The following is a 17,399-nucleotide window of genomic DNA, read 5'->3' on the forward strand; positions in this document are numbered from 1 at the left end:
TGAATTGCTCTTTCTGCTGCTTCCATTGTTATTCTTACCTGCTTTGTGTTTTTTTTTTTTTTTTTTTTTTGTGGTGTGTTCGTTTTTTTGTTTGTTTGTTTGTTTGTTTGTTTTGTTTTGTTTTGTTTTTAATAGACTGCATTAAAGTTGTATGTTCTTTACAACAAGCATTTTGGGCTTGATTTTTATTTTGTGTTTGTGAAGCATCCAGCACAGTTTTGCCTTGATCTTTGGGCAAGACCACCCCAAGCAAAATAATGCAGCCTGCAGTCCTTACCCTGCTAAAGCTTAGAGGTTCTGATTTCCCTGTTTTTTGCCAAGACCCTGCTGGGACAGGTCCAAAAGGTGAATTCAGATACCACCCAGCCTCTCCAGAACTTTGTTTCCAGCTTCAATCCATGCATCCTCTCCCCTTAGTCTAATTAAAACCCGCTGTTACAAATGCTGTGAAGCCAGCTGCTGTGCTTTGGCAGGTAGCAAATGCAGGGCAGTGAAACCTCCAGCTAATCCATCCATGCTATGAAGTCATAAGAATCTTGTTAATTTTTAAAAAGCCCTTGATGCCCACTAATCCAAATCAATTTTCATTTCTTTCATAAAGTCGTGCTTCCATTTAGGCTTCAGCTAAGAATTACAGCTAATTTGTTCGATTTTATAACAGTATAATTGAAAAAGTGATTTTAATGTCCTGGCAACCATATTCCCTTTCTTTGGTTGTTAATGAAAGAATCCATTAAAGTTAAATGATTTGGGCACAGATTCAAGTTGAATCGCCTGAATATTCTAGGGGAGTGTTTCTGACCATCTGCTGCTCTGTCATTGGCGTTTGTGTTGTAAATGGGACCGCGAGAAGGACTTCACAGGTCTTGTTTGAACCATTAAGCGTAAAATATCATTTTAATTTTCTGATCTCAGTGTAAATAGTGGAAGTACTCGGGAGAGTTGGGGCTGTTCTGGTCTGTGGTATCCTGCACTCATAAATATCACCACTGAGCTGTACTTCCACATCCTTTTCAGGGGATCTCATGGCTAGCTGTATTGATTACAGTTCGTCATTCAGCGGTATGTTGTACGTTCCTTTTAATGACAGGCAAGACGACTGGAAGCGGAGCCTGTGAAGGGGAAGGTGCACCTGATGGACAAGTGTTTCTCCCACTGCCTCAAGTCACACTCGTGGCTTCCGTCTGGTTGCAAGTGGGGCAGTGCATCCTAGTGCAGGCTTGATGAGCGTGAACAGAGACAGCTAATAAATTAGAGCAGCTGTTGTCATTGCCTTCCTTCTTTGCATATTGCCGTGGTGGGTGATTTAGGGCTCTTGGGCCAAGATGACACGTGGAAGCACAGACCTTGTATACCCAAGCGAGGGCAGAGTCAAAGGGCTTGCATTCTTTCCCTGCAACATGCTCTTCCTTTTCCCTTTGCTGCCAAGCTTGCTTGCTGTCCTTGGTGACACGACATGGCTGACCTGCTGGGAAGCAATACGGACAATGAGCTGAGCCATGAAATCCACTGGGGTTCTGGCTCTCATTGGATTTGCACCCGTGTCTTGGAAGTGGATGAGCCTTTGGATCTTCTGTTAAAGCTGGAAGCGTGTCCATCTTGTTATGGATGGCTCAGGCAGCCATCCCTGCATTGTGACCTCAGGCTGCTTATCACAGGGTTAATGTTTACCCACTCAGCCAGGGTGGCTCTCCATCGCTGTTTCAACAACCTTGCAATGTGAAAAAAAAAAAAAAAAATTTCAAGTGGTGTCTGTCTTTGGAAATTAGAAAGTGTAGCCCAAGTTTCTGGAGGCCTTTAAAATGAGGGAGAGGCAGGATATGCTCTGTCAGCTTGCTCCAGAGCTTTACACAGCATTTTGTGTGTAAAAGTTTGAGTTGCAAAGGCTAAAGAATTCTCTGGTTGAGAGAATGGGATTTACTTGCTGGGAAGTCTGGCTGCTAGTTTCAGACCTGCAGTGGGGACACTGTTTCATTCCTCTGTGCATTGACTTTTCCCAAGGTTTGAAAATGGGTATAATGTTTATTTTTTCTGTAGGGTGGTGAGAAATTGACAGATGAAGTAATTCACTGTTGGAGCTGAGTATTTTTCAATGTAATGTGTTTATATTTGTATCTTTGGAATATACAAAGCCACTAACCAGGAGAAAAGAATTACAAAATACACTTCAAGTTTTAACTGTAGCCCACAGGTGAAGGATCTTTGTGTGTTTTATTTTGTAATATTAGTTTCTGGTTCAATGACTATTCTCAAGAGGCATGATACTGAAGCTTGTATCATATTGCATACTTTTAGCTTTCTCATGCATGCAGAGATGAAAGTATATCCTAAAAATATGCTGAACTTAAATAGTTCAAGTGCAAAAATAGGTAATGATGAACAGGAGATCTTGTTTCAGACTCCCCTGTGTTGTTTGCGGATCAAACGTGTATACGATGCATGAAATAAAATCAGGAACTTCTGCATGTAACAAGAGCAAAATGACTTTCCAACATCAGTGAAAAATGCAGGAAGTAGTTATGTGTTTAAATGTTGTCTTTGAAATCATGCAAATCTAAGCCGGTCATTTTAGCATGATGTGGTCCTTTAAAATGGCAAATATAAGGCTTATTCAGCTCGGACTGCTGCTCAGCAGCAAAATTACAGTCACTGTGGCAAATGGGCCTTCTGATGTTAACACCAGCAGATAACAAAAATAGCATTTAATAACTTTCATTAGAGTTACTGTTTCTAGGGCTTTGGGGCTTTGCTCTTTCAAATCATTTACATAATTTGCAGGTACAAGCTGCTGTGCCAGACTGTCCATCTGATTCTCTTTCTGATCAGAGCATATTAATGCACTTGTTTGATGGTCTGTTACCAATAATTACCTTGGATTGCATTAGGAGCATTTCCAACATTGCAGCTGGTCTGTATTTTTCACTAAGTGTATTTCAGGGCCCAATTACAGGACTCTGATGTGTTATTGTTCCAGTGCGCTTGTTCAAGCTTGTAATTTTAATATGCCTCTACACCGTAAATTTATGAATGCAAGACCGAGGCTCTGTCCCAAGTTCCCCACGCATCCTGCACTTGCAGCAGCTTCTGCAGAGATTGGCTCAGCTGTTCCTCATTGGCTTTTTAAGAAGGGAAAGATGACAGCTAGGAGATGGAGGCTTCCTCAGGGATGTTTACAGAGCAAAGCCTGAAGTTCAGTGTGCTTGGCATGGAGCAGGTAGGAAAGGAACAGAAACAGCTCAGCCCTCCCTGGATTGGGCAGTGTGGGGGATTGTGAAGAGGTTTTCAGTGATTTTAGTGTTTACTTTGGCACTTCAAATAAGCGTCCTTTGATGCAAGGGAGGCTGGTGCTGATACTACTGCACACAAGGACAGCTCTCCCTGTTCTGCTCTCAATAGGGTGAGACACTCTGGGGAGAAGAACTAAAAAAGTCCGAGTTTAACAAGTCTTTGGCTTCCTAGGCTTCAGCTGCTGTTTCAGAAGCCCTTCTGGGGTCAGAGAGAAGAAAATACAGACTTAACCTTAGTGAAAGAGTCAAGCATTTTACAGTTGTGATTGCCGTTGACAATTCAACATGATGAATAAATTATTACTGCTATTGATTTGTCTCATCTTTCTGGACCATTTGATTGCAGGGGATACATCAGAATAACACACATCTCTACGAAACTGAACTCAATCTTGAGAGCTGGTGTTGTGTTTATCCCTATATGCTAGGCATTACCTGTAGATACAGGTAAGATATTTGGGCAAACCTGGTGCTTCTACAGAAGCATGAGAGCATTTATCATAGAATCGTAGAATGGTTTGGCTTGGAAGATCATCTAGTTCCACTAGTTCCAACCCCCCTGCCCCGGGCAGAGCCCCCTTCCCCCAGCCCAGGGGGCTCCCAGCCCCATCCAACCTGGCCTTGAACCCTTCCAGGGAGGGGGCAGCCACAGCTTCTCTGGGCACCCTGGGCCAGCGCCTCACCACCTGCAGAGGGAAGAATTTCTTCCTTAGATCTAATCTAAATCTGCCCTCTTTTGGTTTAAAACTGCTACCTCTTGTCCCATCCCTACACCCCCTGATCCAGAGTCCCTCCCCACCTTTCCTGTCCCCCCTTTAAGCCCTGGGAGGCCGCTCAAAGGTCTCCTCGGAGCCTTCTCTTCTCCAGGCTGAACCCCCCAACTCTCTCAGCCCGGCCCCCCAGGGGAGCTGCTCCAGCCCCCCCAGCATCTTCGTGGCCTCCTCTGGCCCCACTCGAGCAGCTCCATGTCCTTCTGCTGTTGGGGGCCCCCGAGCTGGCCCCAGCACTGCAGGGGGGTCTCCCCAGAGCGGAGCAAAGGGGGAGAATCCCCTCCCTGGCCCTGCTGCCCACCATGCTCTGGCTGCAGCCCGGGACATGGTTGGTTTTCTGGGATGTGAGTGCACACATTGCTGGCTTACAGGCAGTTTTCTATCCACTACTACCCCAGAGTCCTTCTCTGCAGGGCTGCTCTCCATCCACTCCTCGCCCAGCCTGGATTTGTGTTTGGGATTGACCTGACCCATGGGCGGGACCTTGCACGTGGCCTTGTTGAACTTCATGAGGTTTGCACAGCTCCACCTCTCCAGCCTGTCCCAGTCCCTCTGGATGGCATCCCTGCCCTCCTGCGTGTCACTGCACCACACAGCTCTGTGTTGTCATCAAACTTGCTGGGGGTTCACTCGCACTGTCTGTGTCACCGACAAAGATGTGGTCCCAACACCAACCCCTGAGGAACGCCACTTGTCACTGGTCTCTACTTGGACATGGAGCTGTTGACCGCAACTCTCTGAGTGCGGCCATTGGGCCAATTCCTTATCCACTGAATGGTCCATCCATCAAATGCATGTCTCTCCAATTTATAGATGATGCTTTAGTCCTTCCTAGGAATCAGCTGATACTTTACTGGATTGGTGGCTCCAGGGTTACATGAGCCATGGCTTGGTGGCTCTGATGGTCTTGGGTGGCTGAAATGAGCTGCTGCAGTTGGCTTCAGCGTTAGGAGCATCAGAAGTGTCTTTAAAAATGCTTAGACAGGGACTGTTTCAGCTGTTTTATTTCCTTGATGCCTGATATGTTATATTTATACACAAAGATACTCATTTACTCAGGGCTTTGGCAGCCTTTGCTTTTATCTGAGTGAGTCTAGTCATTAACCTATCTACCTTAATTACAGCTTTAGATAACATCATGCTTTTCAGGTATGGCTATAAACTGCGATGCGGCATTGCATGTGTTTTAGATAATGTTTCTTTCATGCCATCCCTTCTGCCCTCTTGTTTTTAACTGGGGCTTTGAACAGAACAAAGGCAGGAGGCTCTTGCCCAGCATCGTTCTTCAGGGAGAGTTGCATTTGGAGCATGCTGCAACAAATCGATAAATGATGATTAATTTAACTTTCCAATGGAAGGGCTTTGTATACATGTGAAAATATAGTAATGGACCACTATGAAGTGAATGGGTTGGATCAATATTCCAGAGCCACAAAGCCTCATAAAGATGTTAGATGCAAAGATCTTTATAATTAAGTGAAGTAGAGCTGTAGGAAGAGGGTGTTTTTCTGCATAATCCCTCCACTGGTCTTGTTGTAGTAACTGGGCTCCCTTTTGACCTTTCCAGGGATGCACAGCTCACCTGCTTGGACAGATGCAGTTGGTGTGTGTTTGCTCCCATGAAACACTTCGATCAGGAGGGTGTTTGGACCATGACCCTCCTAAAACTTTAGATCAATGCATGTCATCCTGAGAGCATATTACAAAGTATTTTTGTCTAAAATACAGTTCTAGAGCTGTCTGTAACTGTTGAGAGTGGCCTAGGCTATGGGATGGCCAAGCCTGTGCTCAGCAGCCAGCTCCAGGGTGCTTCTGTGTGGCCAGAGCTGAGCTTGCCCTGCCAGTGCTCATGCTGGGTGCCGATGTGCACTGGGACACGAGGGGTGCTACCGTGCTGCCGAGCCCAAGCTGGGGACTGACCGAGACACCCCTCTCCTGCAGCTTGGGTCGATGTGGGGTGTGAGGGGATCGCTCCCAGCATGGCCTCGTACCCTACCCTCGACACGAGGACGCTGTGACAGTCTGAGCACAGTCTCTTGTTGCACGCTGTGCCGGTCTGGCACCCAGCTGCTCATGAAAGGCTGGGATCTGCTTAGTGACAGGGGATGATCTGAGAGTCCCTTGCTGCCAGCTGGATAAATATTCCTGCAGCAGTGGGAGATGCTGCATTATTAAACAGACCATCTAGCTTGCTTATATGCAGAATTAGGATAAGGCCTGCTTCCCACTGGCGAGCGCTGCTCAGTACTAGAACCGCTCTGCTGTGCGTGGATATCAAGTGTTAATAAAATGGTCTTTCCAGCAGCCCTGGAGATAGTTTTAGGAGCTTTCTGTTCCAGAGAGGCTACATGGAGGCTGAAGGTGTAACTTTCTTACTCTTAGCTTGTTTGTGTTGCCATTACAGGATGGAGAGTTCCAGAAACATCTGGTAAATGGGAAGGGAATGAAGGCATCTTGACTCCTCCATCTCACAGGTCTCATTACGATTGCGTGGAAGAATGTTTTCTGTTTCATTGTGCCATGAGGAGGCTGAAGACTTGATGCACAGGGCGTTTAGGTGGCCAGTGACTCCTTCAGCCTCCTGTTCTGTAGAGATCGTGGGAGTTGGGTGCTCCCAACCCCAGAGCTCCTCCAGTTCTGCTTTCAGTGCTGATGTTGCTGAGCATCCAGAATGCAGACTGCATCAGAGATCTCCATCCAGATTTCTTTCTGGGTCACCACTTGCCAAGTGCAGTTGTCCTAAAAACAGGCTGAGACCAAGCTATTGACTTTTAATTGTCAGTGCATAAAGTTTCCAAGAAGAAGGAGGGCTTTGTGTTGCTTTAATGGGGACACACTGAGGTATAGTTGCTCTTTGAATTAGACAGTGAGAACGTAAAGATTTTCTACAGCTCTAAGAGCGTCTGAAGAGCATCGGCAGAAGGTTACATTGAGCAGAACAATGGCACAGTAGTTGGCTTGCTGAGAGGTAGGAAACCCCTTTGGAAGTAGTAACTCCACTTCAGTGCTGTTCACTCCTGATTAAATGAGATTAATTGTGCTGTTGAGTTCCACGAGTTCAGCATCCAAAATAAATACATAAATTAAGACAGGCGACAGTGCAGGGGCCCAGCTGCAGTTTGAATTCCTGCCACCTCCTGCGGGATGTGGAGGGGAGAGAGGAGCTCTTGCCTCTTGCTGCCCGGTATCCTAAAGAACACACACGATGACCGAGTGCTCTGCTCACCTCGCCTGAGCTGCTTTCCTTGCTCCTGGGAAGGTTTTATTTGGCTGGAGCTCTGCAAGGTGCACAAGCCAGTTCCAAAGTGCCAGATGTGTGTGGAATAGGAAACGTGCTGGCCAGGCTCCAGGCTGTGGGACCTGCAGCACAACAGCAGCTCCCCAGGAAAATCTCTGGCTGCCAAGAACTAGAAGTGATGTCAACTCTGGAAGTGTGTCAGATTAGAAACCCTTGTACTTTGCTCTCTGTGAAGTATTAATCTTCCAAGGCCTGTGCTGTAATGGGTCCTGTCTGGCTTGGTGCAACTTTATTTGTTTTGGGCTGGAAGTGTTTGAGGGTTTTCGTGTGAAGGCACTGGAAGCTGTCAGTGGTTTTAGCTGCTTTGGGTTGGGTCCTGTCCTTGAGTTGATCCTGGGGCCTCACTCAGCTGTGCTAAAGATGGGCCTCCCCTGCCTTGAAGTGAAGGTCTGAGCCTTGTAATTGCGGGACTGGGTGTTTGTAGGAATGATTGTCCCTTGAGATCTTGTATGTGCCTAAATCTCTTTGAATGCTCCCGGCTGAATCAGTTTGACAAAGAGAAGATAGTACATCTCCCCGCAGTGCTGCCTTTCTGTCGGCCTTTGGGACAGCCCCTTTGGGTGGTGGGTTGCTTGTGGCCATGACAGGGAGCTGTTGGGGCTCTCCTTACACCAGCCAGAGAAGAGCCTGAGTTGTGCTGCCTAACTGGGAGGGGTTTATGTGCTGAGTTTATGGCAGTGCTGCATTTGGAGCTGGGGCATACACTGGTGTCTCAACCAGCACGACAGCACTGTGTCCTCATGGTGATGTGCCATTTGGGAGCTGGCAATAAACTTACTCAGGGATTTTGGATCAGCTGATTCCAGCTGTGCTAGGTGCTGTACAAAAAAAATAAGCATAGATATGCCAGTGCAAAGAAACGCATCCCTTTTATGCCTGTATGTTTTGTTTTTAAAGTAATTACTAAACCACAACTCATCCTCCTCTGAACAAAGCCATTTTGTCTCCTGTTGAACAGTAACCTTTTATTTGCTTGTGCTGTGTAACAGAGTTCAAGGACATGTTTACTGCTGATAGCCAAAATTTCACCAGAACAAGCATCTCCCTTGTCTAGGTCTTTCTTCCTTGTTTTAAGTGGTTACATCCCAGGGAAGGGAAATAATACGATATACAAGGAGACAAGTGGGGTTTTGTGCTGTTCTCAGCCATGGAGTGCAAGCTCCAAACAGATCTATGGGCTTGGAGTATCGCAGGTCTTGGATGTGAAAACACTGCTCTGAGGGTCTTGCCTCTGACCAAGTAATTGCATTGTCAGGAGTCTGTCACACCTCGCTGTGTTGCTAGCTCACACTTCACCTGGTTATATTTATAGTTTTTAAATTACAAAACCAAGAGAATTCATTCTTTTTCCCCTTTACTCAGTGGTAAGTTGGGCTATTCCTGCCTTCATTTGAAATCGGGGAGAGGAGATGATAGGAGTGGGTTTTGGCTGTATGTTGGGATGTGTGATTTGGGAAGGGAGACGTTGGCTGGTTTGACGTGGATTTTCAGATGCCTGCTCTGGATCTGGAATCAAGCCTGCTGCTGGCAGGGGCTGTGCTCCCATAGAGGGGAGAGGACAGCTTTGTGCCTTGAAGATTTTACAACCTTTGTTCATCTGAAACGCCCTGGATTTTATGCCACTCAGCAGGACACTTTTTAATTTACTTCTCTGGGCCTGGACACCGGAGGTAGATGGATGGCTGATGGAAGTGAGGAAATAGATGGGAGAAAAAGAACATTTTTCTCCTGGGCTGTTTTTGTGAGTAATGTAGCCTAGGGGTTAGGAACATGGGAGAGAGTAAAAAACCCCTGCAGAGCCTGCATCAGAAAATACAATTTTCATGGGAACAAAATGCTTTTAACTTGCTGCATCAGACACTCAATTTTGGGGCATGTTCTATGTTTGAATACATATGCATTCCCCTAGAACTCTGTGTATGTGAATGCACATGTATGTGGTATATATCTACATGTAAGTGTGTATTTACATATACATTTAAAATCTCAAAGCTGCTACTGTCTGCCTTGGAATAGCTCAGCCGTTTGCTGTGTTTAGTGAAGTTCAGTATGAACTCTGAGGGTTACCTGGGACTGGATGGGCACAAACTGTGCTGTTCCTCTCTTCTCGCAACTCACAATGCTGCTTTTGGCCTCTTTTCCCTCAGAGAAGTATTTTGAGATGTTCTCAGTTGTGTTGGGTCGTTTCTGGGTGGCTAGTAGACAGGCAGCTTTGTGTACTGTGGTGTAAAAACCTGCTTTGAACGTATATGTGATGTTGCCCATCATAGGGCAGCGCTGTACAGGGTTTGCTGGCCTCGCTTTAGAGATCCATGAGCTGAAAACATTGAGTGCTGCCAGGTTTTGATGCTTGAAACTACATCCAGGAGCAGCCAAAGGCAAAAAGCTCTCGGACTCCAAAGCACAAGTCTGTAGCCGAAACACCTGCCTTGAACTGATATGTGAAAAGTTTCTAACTTGGAAACCCACCTCCGTGTTATTATTGATGTCCATTGGAGTGGCTGTATTTGCTGTATGAGGCAGGTGGCTGTTTTGGGTAGTGTTCACTACATTCATTACAGCATTACCACCGGCAGGTAAGAGGGTGAAGGTGAGCAGGGGGCTGTGTGAGTGTGTGGCTTTGTATTTAAAGAGGGTTGTATCCATTTCTGTCACTATACGATGAAGAATGGAGGTTGGAAATAGTCAGCAGCTTCTGTAATCACTTAACATTCCTGATTTCATTTGTCTTTGATCTCACTTGGAGTAATTTTACTCTCTTCTGATCCTTTCCCTTGAAGGGGCTTTTATCTCATTGTCAGGTTTGCTAATTTAGTGTGGTGTTTTGAACCAGACCTCCTCCTACGTTTCCAGAGCCTGGAAGGTATTTTTTCCTTAAGCAGGGAGTGTTTATACAGTTCTTTGAACATCTTAGGACAAGAGCAGTAGTGGGGCTTTTTGCAGTGCCAAGTTCAGGTCTTGGGCTGGGCTGCTCCAATCTCTGTACATGCAAATGGTCTGTCCCCAAAAACCTGCAGTATTTTGGGGCCAAAAGGGCAGGAAGGAGAACTGAACGATTCAGGACAGGTCAGAGCAGCCTGATGTCAGTTGGAGGCTTCATTTGCCCAGCTGGAAACCTTCCCAGGCTGCATTAAGTGACAGACAGCACTGGGTTATCGCATGTGTTTGACCTTGTCATGGTCTTCTGCCAGGTGCTCAGTTTGAGCCCTGAGGGTTGTGAGTACATCTGGGTTTTTACGTGGCTTCTTGGTCTAGAAACATTTTCGGTGCTTCTGGAATAAAGGGCGGTGGTTTGAGTATGGTCACGAGCTCTCACTGTCACATGCAGCCTGCATTGCTTGGTGATCCAGTAGACACTTGCCAAGTAGAAACATACTGATACCCTGGAGGTTGGTTGCTTGTAAATGGTTTCTGCTGTTACTAGGTGGATTATGTGGTTGGAACAGTTTTGCAGGAAAGGAGTGACTATTGTTCTTTAAAGATGTTGTGCAATCGTGCATTTATTGGTGTGAAGGCATGAAGGAAAACAACCTCCTCCTGTCAATAGCCAGTTTTGTCATGGCCAGCTCAGCAAGTGCACCAAATACTGGTGATAGAAACAGACCCCACCTCTGCTGGTGGAGGATCCTTTGCTGCTGGTGTTAGTGTGTTCCTCGGCGAGTGTGCTCCTGGGATGTGGCAGAACTTCCCTCCGATGGTCATTTCTCCTCTCTTGGTATCGCAGAGAGACCTGAACCAGGCTGTTGGGTTTGGTGTGGGTGAGCTCTGCACCCACAGAGTTTTGTATCTGGCCCTTTTTTCTCTAACATAACAACCAGAAGCTTGGATCCAGGTAGGTTTTGACTTTGGGGGAAAGAGCTGGGTGATACTTAGGGATAAAGAAGCATCATCACATGATTTTGAAAAGTAAATACTACTTCTGCAGTGATGCAAAGTATAGAGCTGTCTGTTCTTACTCTGCTGTAAGCAGGTTGAGTTGATTTTTAAGGGATTGAAGTTTGAGAGGCTGATAATTGCTTCTTTCCGGCCTGTGCTGGCGTGGGAAGCTGCACTGCAGATCTCTGCTCTATTCCTGGCTGCCTGAGCCAGCCAGCTGTCCCCTCGCGCTTCACCTTTTAAAGAGGAGGAGTGCTTTCAGCAAAATGCCATTTTAATTACTGTCTGAAGAAAATAGAAAATAGGACAGATACACAGGCTGTTTCCCCAGAAGATGAACAGGACTGCCTGGCATGGAGCAGGAGCCCACGGTGGATATGGAGGCAGGAGGACAGCCCATGTGTGTGGTGGCAGAGGGCATGTGGGATGCCCAGCATGAAGAGCCAGCTGATTCCACATGGCCATGCCCACCCAGCCCTGCTGCATTAAGGTAGGATTGGTGTTGAAGCAGCCTAAGAGTAGGCACAGGCAGCATTGGTGCCCATAATGCTCATGGCACACAAGAGCTGTCCAGGATGCATCTATGTGTCACTTCTGGCAGCGACAAGTAAAGGAGGAATTGAGGGGAAAGATGCAAAGAGAAAGCTGGAGCCATCGGCTAAGGGGACCGATTTGTGACCTGAGTTAATTCCTTGTCTCCTCAGTCTCTGCCTGAGCTTCTAAAGACAACAGATTTAAGGAAAGGCAATAGATTAAGAATTTAGCCAACAAAGTTTCAACAACTTTTAAAATAAGCTCTGCATCACAAGCCCCAGCCTTTGCCTTAGCAGCCCTACCTCCCTGGAGGTGGTACATGCACACAGGCTAAGCTCTGTGTGACATGCTGCCAGGAGCAGCTGCTACAGGGAGATCCCTTCAGAAAAGTGTCTGGGTTGCTGCTCCTCTGTGGATGGGTGTTCTCACAGCAGCAACAGGGTCGTGGCTCTGAATGTGCCTCCTGTCATCATCTCAGCTGAGGTTTTCCCCAGCCTCAGACTGTTCGCCCTCTCCTGTGTTTGGCCATGTCACCTTCTGCACAGATATTTGATGGTAAGTTGCTCTGTGCTTAAATTCTCCCTGTTTGATACAGAAGTTTTGTACCAGCTGTCTTGGATGGAAGGCTTCCAGTGGCAGTGTCCTTCCAGAGCATTTGGGGCAGCCTTTCAGCTTCATGTTCCCCTATTTCTAGCCTCCTGTGGAACCAGTGAGTGTGTTTTGTAGCTTGCTGTGATCCTCAAGGGACTAATCTCCCCTAGGAGACGTGAAGAGGCAGAACTGCCCTTACAGGAGGGCATTTGATGACAGTTCCTGCGTAGTGGCATTCCTCAGCTTGCTCCCAGACCTGAGGGGGCTGGGCAGCAAGGAACCTGCCAGGGCTATGCTGGCTGAGAAATTCAGAAATTACATTTTGGGAGCGCAGTGATGTCTGCTGCTTCTCAGTGTGCCTTCTTCCCACAGAGTGTGAGTTAGCAGCACAGTGGAAGCATCTGTGTGGGAAAACCCTAAATCCAGGCACTTGCAGGCAGCTCTGTGTTGGCAATAGCTGCCCTTTCTTCATGGAGTACAGTGCGTGGGTGTTGTGCTGGCTGTGTGTGTAGCGTGGTGTGAAATGGGCACCTCTGCATCCTGACAGGGTTTGGCTTTGGGGGCTGGGAGAGTGTGCCCTGGACATCCTAGTGAAGGTAACAGAGCTTGGGGCAGGGTCTGTTCTGTCCCGTAGTGATGACAATCAACAGGCAGCAGACAGGTAGGATTCTTGTGTAGCCTCCTCGTCGCTGAAGGGACATAGCTGGCCAAGATCAAGTTCTCAGTGGTCATTCTGCAAACTGACAATGATGGCAAACCTGTCAAGTTCCCAGCCCTGGGAGCTTGGGTGGGCACCGAATCAGCCCCGCGCGTGGGCAGGGTTAGGCTCTTCCTTCAGGGGCACCTGCGGTTTCCGGCACACGCCTTGAAATAATTCCATCTCCCTGCATGTGTAATTTTGCGTGTCATTGCCCCTAATTGCATGCTTAACACATACTCTTTTAAAATGCAGCCCTTTTATCAGCAGTAGGTAGTAGCAGGTTTAATAGGGTGTTTGAATTCCTATAAAATTAATCTGTAGCCTTCTGCGATAGGAGACGGGCAGGGAGCCATGTGGTTCATATCCAGTGTTGATAAACTTGTTATAGAGGCAGGAAACATTTCTGATTGGAGCAGTGACAAAATAATTTGGAGCAGAGCCATAAAAAGAGTGGATGGTGATGGTTTGAGCACAGCAGAGATTGAAATTGCTGGTGTGTGGAAGCAGCGCTGCCAGCTAACATTGACTTAGTGTCTCTGGAGAACTCTAACGGCAAATGCATTTTATTAATGGCAATATTCTTTTAGGAAATGCTGAGCCTTGTTTCAGAGGTGGAGTTCTCTTACGAGTACGTGGGTTTGGAAATGGGCCAGACCAGGACCTGTTCAGATTAGCCTGCTGCTGGTCACTGCTCTGGCCTCCAGCTGCAGCAGGCAGGTTGCCTAAAGGCATGTTCTGTGTACTATCTGCTTGCAGCTGGAACATCCTTTTCTAGTGGGGAAAAACGCATCCATCCATTCTCATTTTGGATTCACCTATATGGGATAAAAGGCACAGAGACAGTAGGTCACATTTTTAGTTGTTCTTTTGTTGTCTTTCCTTTGAAATGAGTTTCCCCGTACATGAACTGGTGAGAGACACTTTCTGGATTCCCAGCTGGGCTTGAGTTCCTGCCGCCAGTTTCCCCTGAGGGGGAGCTGCTCAAATCAAGCTGTGATCATTGGCATTGGGGCACCAAGCTGGGCTTGAATACCTTTGCTTGCACTTAGCTGTTTTCTGGGCATTGATCAGTTTTGGAGGAGGTTTTCGTGTGCAGGCAGGTGAGGGAGAGTCCTCCCTTGTCATGGGCAACCATGGCAGGTTGGGGCCCTTGCTGCATCTTCTGTGCTTCCTCTTGCTGTTGCCATCACTTCACTTTCTTCTGATTGTTCTTCTCTGATTGCATCCAGCATGGAAAAAGCAAGTGTGGACAGAAGGGGTGGCTGCCGGGCACAGTTCAGGGTGGCAGAAATAGTGCAGGTTGTGCAGCCCTAGGGATGCGTGATGGAGAATGCAGTGCACAAGTGTCATGGGAGGTGCTTGTCACCTAACAGGGCTGAATTTCACCTGTTGTCTCCAACCACACTCATGGAGAACTGTGATTCCTTCACTGTGTAAAACTAGGATGTGATTAACCAAGGAAAGCAAACCCCACTGCAACGCTGTCTTTTCTTTGCAGGGAGGCTGTTGGAAGGGGATTCGCTGGAGCTGAGCTGTAGTGCTGGTCCTGCAAAGGTGATACTGGAGCCAAATCAAGTCGTGATTTTGGACTGTAACCTGTCCCCTGTTGAGCAGGTGATCAATATCACATGGAAGAAGAATGGGTTTCCATTAGTGGAGCAGGAACATCTCCATGTGCTTCCAAATGGATCGCTCTTCATCTCATCCCAGGCTGTGGCAAAGGACAGTAAATATCCTGAGAGGGCTGGTGCTGAGGGTAATTACTCCTGCGTGTCTCACAGCTCCCTAGGGGCTGTCACCAGTCAAACGGCTGCAGTCAGATTTTCAAGTAAGTGTTGGAGTTTTTTTGTTGATTTTCTTTTTTTTCCCCTTGTGGTGTTTATACAGACCGTCTGCCTCCCAAAGAGTTTAAGATAAAGTGTCTATGAAATGAAATTCTGTTAATGATGTGTAGGTGGGATTTGGGATAGTCCACAAATAAGCACTGCTGTCTTTCTGTTATCCCACTGTTACCATCCTGTGTAACCCTCCCAGGTAAGTGCCATCAGCCATGAATGAAACACAGGACTTTCCTCATTGTCCAAAAGGCAGTGCTTGTTTTTGCAGCAAACTCAACACTTCACATCCCTGAGTGCAGGACCCTCTGCCTGGGGAGGGGGCTGTGGGGGTCTGGGCCAAGCCTATGACGGCCTTGTTGCCCTAGTGACATAGATAAGGAGCACTGCCCTAAATCTGTGAGCACTGGCTGAAGCTAAGGGGCCAGTGATAGGGAAGGGGTTGGGAGAAAGCACCCATTGCCTTTCCTCTGCATGAGTCACCTCTGGATGGTGCGTGCAGGAATGCACCCGCATTACCTGCATGGGGACAGCTGGAAGGACTGGTTGTGTTTGGGACGGGGCTGCTTGCATCGGTGTGCTGTGTGCTCCCAGCTCGACTGTGCTGAGCTCTTTATCCCATCCGCACCCCAGAGGTGGCAGTGGGTGGCCTGCAACTCTGTCCAGGTCAGGATCTGCCCTGAGTGAAGAGTGTGGATACGCTGATAAAAACAGTTAATCACTAAGAGACGGTCAGGTGGATGTGGGTGGTCTCTTGAGGGGCAAAAAGCACTGAAAACAAGCCAGGCTGTACTCAGGTGGTCCAAGTTCCCCTTTGTCCCTGCTCTCAGTATCTGGCTTAGATCTTAACCGGCTTCTGGGGGCACCTACTGCTCTCCCCATTTGGAACGTCTGGTGACTTTGATGGCTTTAGTGTGTCTCAGTATAGCCTCGTGAAAATGATAAAGACTGTGAACATAGCTGGGAACTGATGCGCTGTGGGAGGCCTTGGGATCGTTCATCTTCTGCGCTGTGAGGTCCTGATGGACGGGATGTTGGACATCTCCCCTTCTGATGGCTTTTGTTTGTGAAAGCTTAGCTCTGCCTTTAGCACAGTGAATAGTAGGAGCTTGGTCTTTGGCAAAGCAACTTATCTGATGAGAGCCTAGGCTGGTGACTGTAGCGAGCAGGAGTGTTTTGAGGCACTCTCTGTGTCTTGTGGAGCCGAGGAAGGTACCAGGGTCCCAGTGGGGACAGATGGACTGAATTTCAGTTCCCAGACATGCTCTCTTTAAAGCACAGTGCTGCTGATTTCAGATTTGGGAGGAAGCAGATAAGCCAAAACGGTTTTACAGTGCTTCAGTGCCAGTGAGCATGTCCCAGCACAGAAGGATAAGTCCAGCACCCTGCTTTTCAACTCCATTATGCAGTGGGAGAGAGCAGTGTGCTCAGGGCTTCTGGATAAGGAAATCCTGGTGCATCAGCATGATCTGACATGCCTATAATGAAATCCTCCCCTCCCACAGAGACCAAACTAGACCATGGCATTGGACTTGTACTCCCAGGCAGCCTTCTACCATCATCTTTTTCTGTGTCTGACAAATCTTGCCAGGCCCCCATGGCTAGAAGGACCCAGAGCTGCTGGACCCATGACTGCCTCTCCTCTGTGATGCAGGTTACTGGGCTGTTCTTGTCCTTGACTTTCTAATGGTGCATTTGAGTGGTGTTGGCAGTGTCAGAACTGCAAAAGGGGGAGTTTGAACTGAAATAGACAGGCAGGGCAGGGTAACTTTTTCTGGCACCTTTTTGCTAATCTGAAGCATCCCCTCCTGCAGTCCCAGTTCTCCGTGCTGGGCCTGAAGAGCTAGGTGCAGAGCAAATGAGGAGCTGATCAAGTACTTTCCAGCCTGTCCTGCTGTGACAGGGTGGTCTGGTCTTGGAAAGACTTGGAAGAGCTCTTCTGTAAGGAACTGAGTGCAAGTTCAACTAGAGAGCTGCAGGGAGGTCAGAGCCAGAAGCAGAGAGGATGGCAGTGCTGGGAAGGTGCTCTAGGTCTCATGCACTGGGTTTGGCTGTGCACATCAGCTCAGCTGCCTCCAGGTCACTGTTGGTCTCTTCTGGGTTCCCGGGCAAACAGACAGCACAGTTTGGGGAGGAACGTGGAGGGGACTTGGGGAGTTCGGTGCTGAGCAAGGAACGTTGTGACTAGGCAGAACCAGGCAGCTGTAGTTCCCTCAGCAGCTGGTGAATGTAGTAGGTGCCACTGGGTTCCCAAGAGGCAGAATTTACCCCATCTCAGCGCGGTGTAAATCTCTGAACTCCAGGGGAAACTCCAGTCAAAGAAGAGCAGTGTGGAGGCTGGGACAGACGGCTGCAGAGTCGGGGGCTTCACTGGGTGTCAGGGACTGCCTTGTGAGGTGAAGAGCTCTTTATAATGGAAGAGATGAAAGAAAGAGCTTTTCAAGCTGTTTTTCATTTTGATCTCTGAGACACTCCAAGATCTGAATCATTGAATCGCTGGGCAGCGTT

General features: G+C 47.7%; 1 protein-coding gene across 3 annotated transcripts in view; it reads left to right on the top strand.

Annotated features, from left to right (window-relative positions):
* IGDCC4 (immunoglobulin superfamily DCC subclass member 4) overlaps positions 1 to 17,399 on the top strand; it is a 101,322-nt gene that overhangs the window by 21,120 nt on the left and 62,803 nt on the right. For all 3 annotated transcript variants that reach the window (XM_032994262.2, XM_032994264.2, XM_032994263.2), the window contains exon 2: positions 14,555 to 14,884. In XM_032994262.2, the coding sequence (XP_032850153.2) occupies positions 14,555 to 14,884 (330 nt within the window). The remainder of the gene's footprint in view (positions 1 to 14,554; positions 14,885 to 17,399) is intronic.

The sequence above is a fragment of the Tyto alba genome, unplaced genomic scaffold, assembly GCF_018691265.1.
Source record: "Tyto alba isolate M040663 unplaced genomic scaffold, T.alba_DEE_v4.0 Super-Scaffold_41, whole genome shotgun sequence".
In the NCBI taxonomy this organism is placed as follows: Eukaryota; Metazoa; Chordata; class Aves; order Strigiformes; family Tytonidae; genus Tyto; species Tyto alba.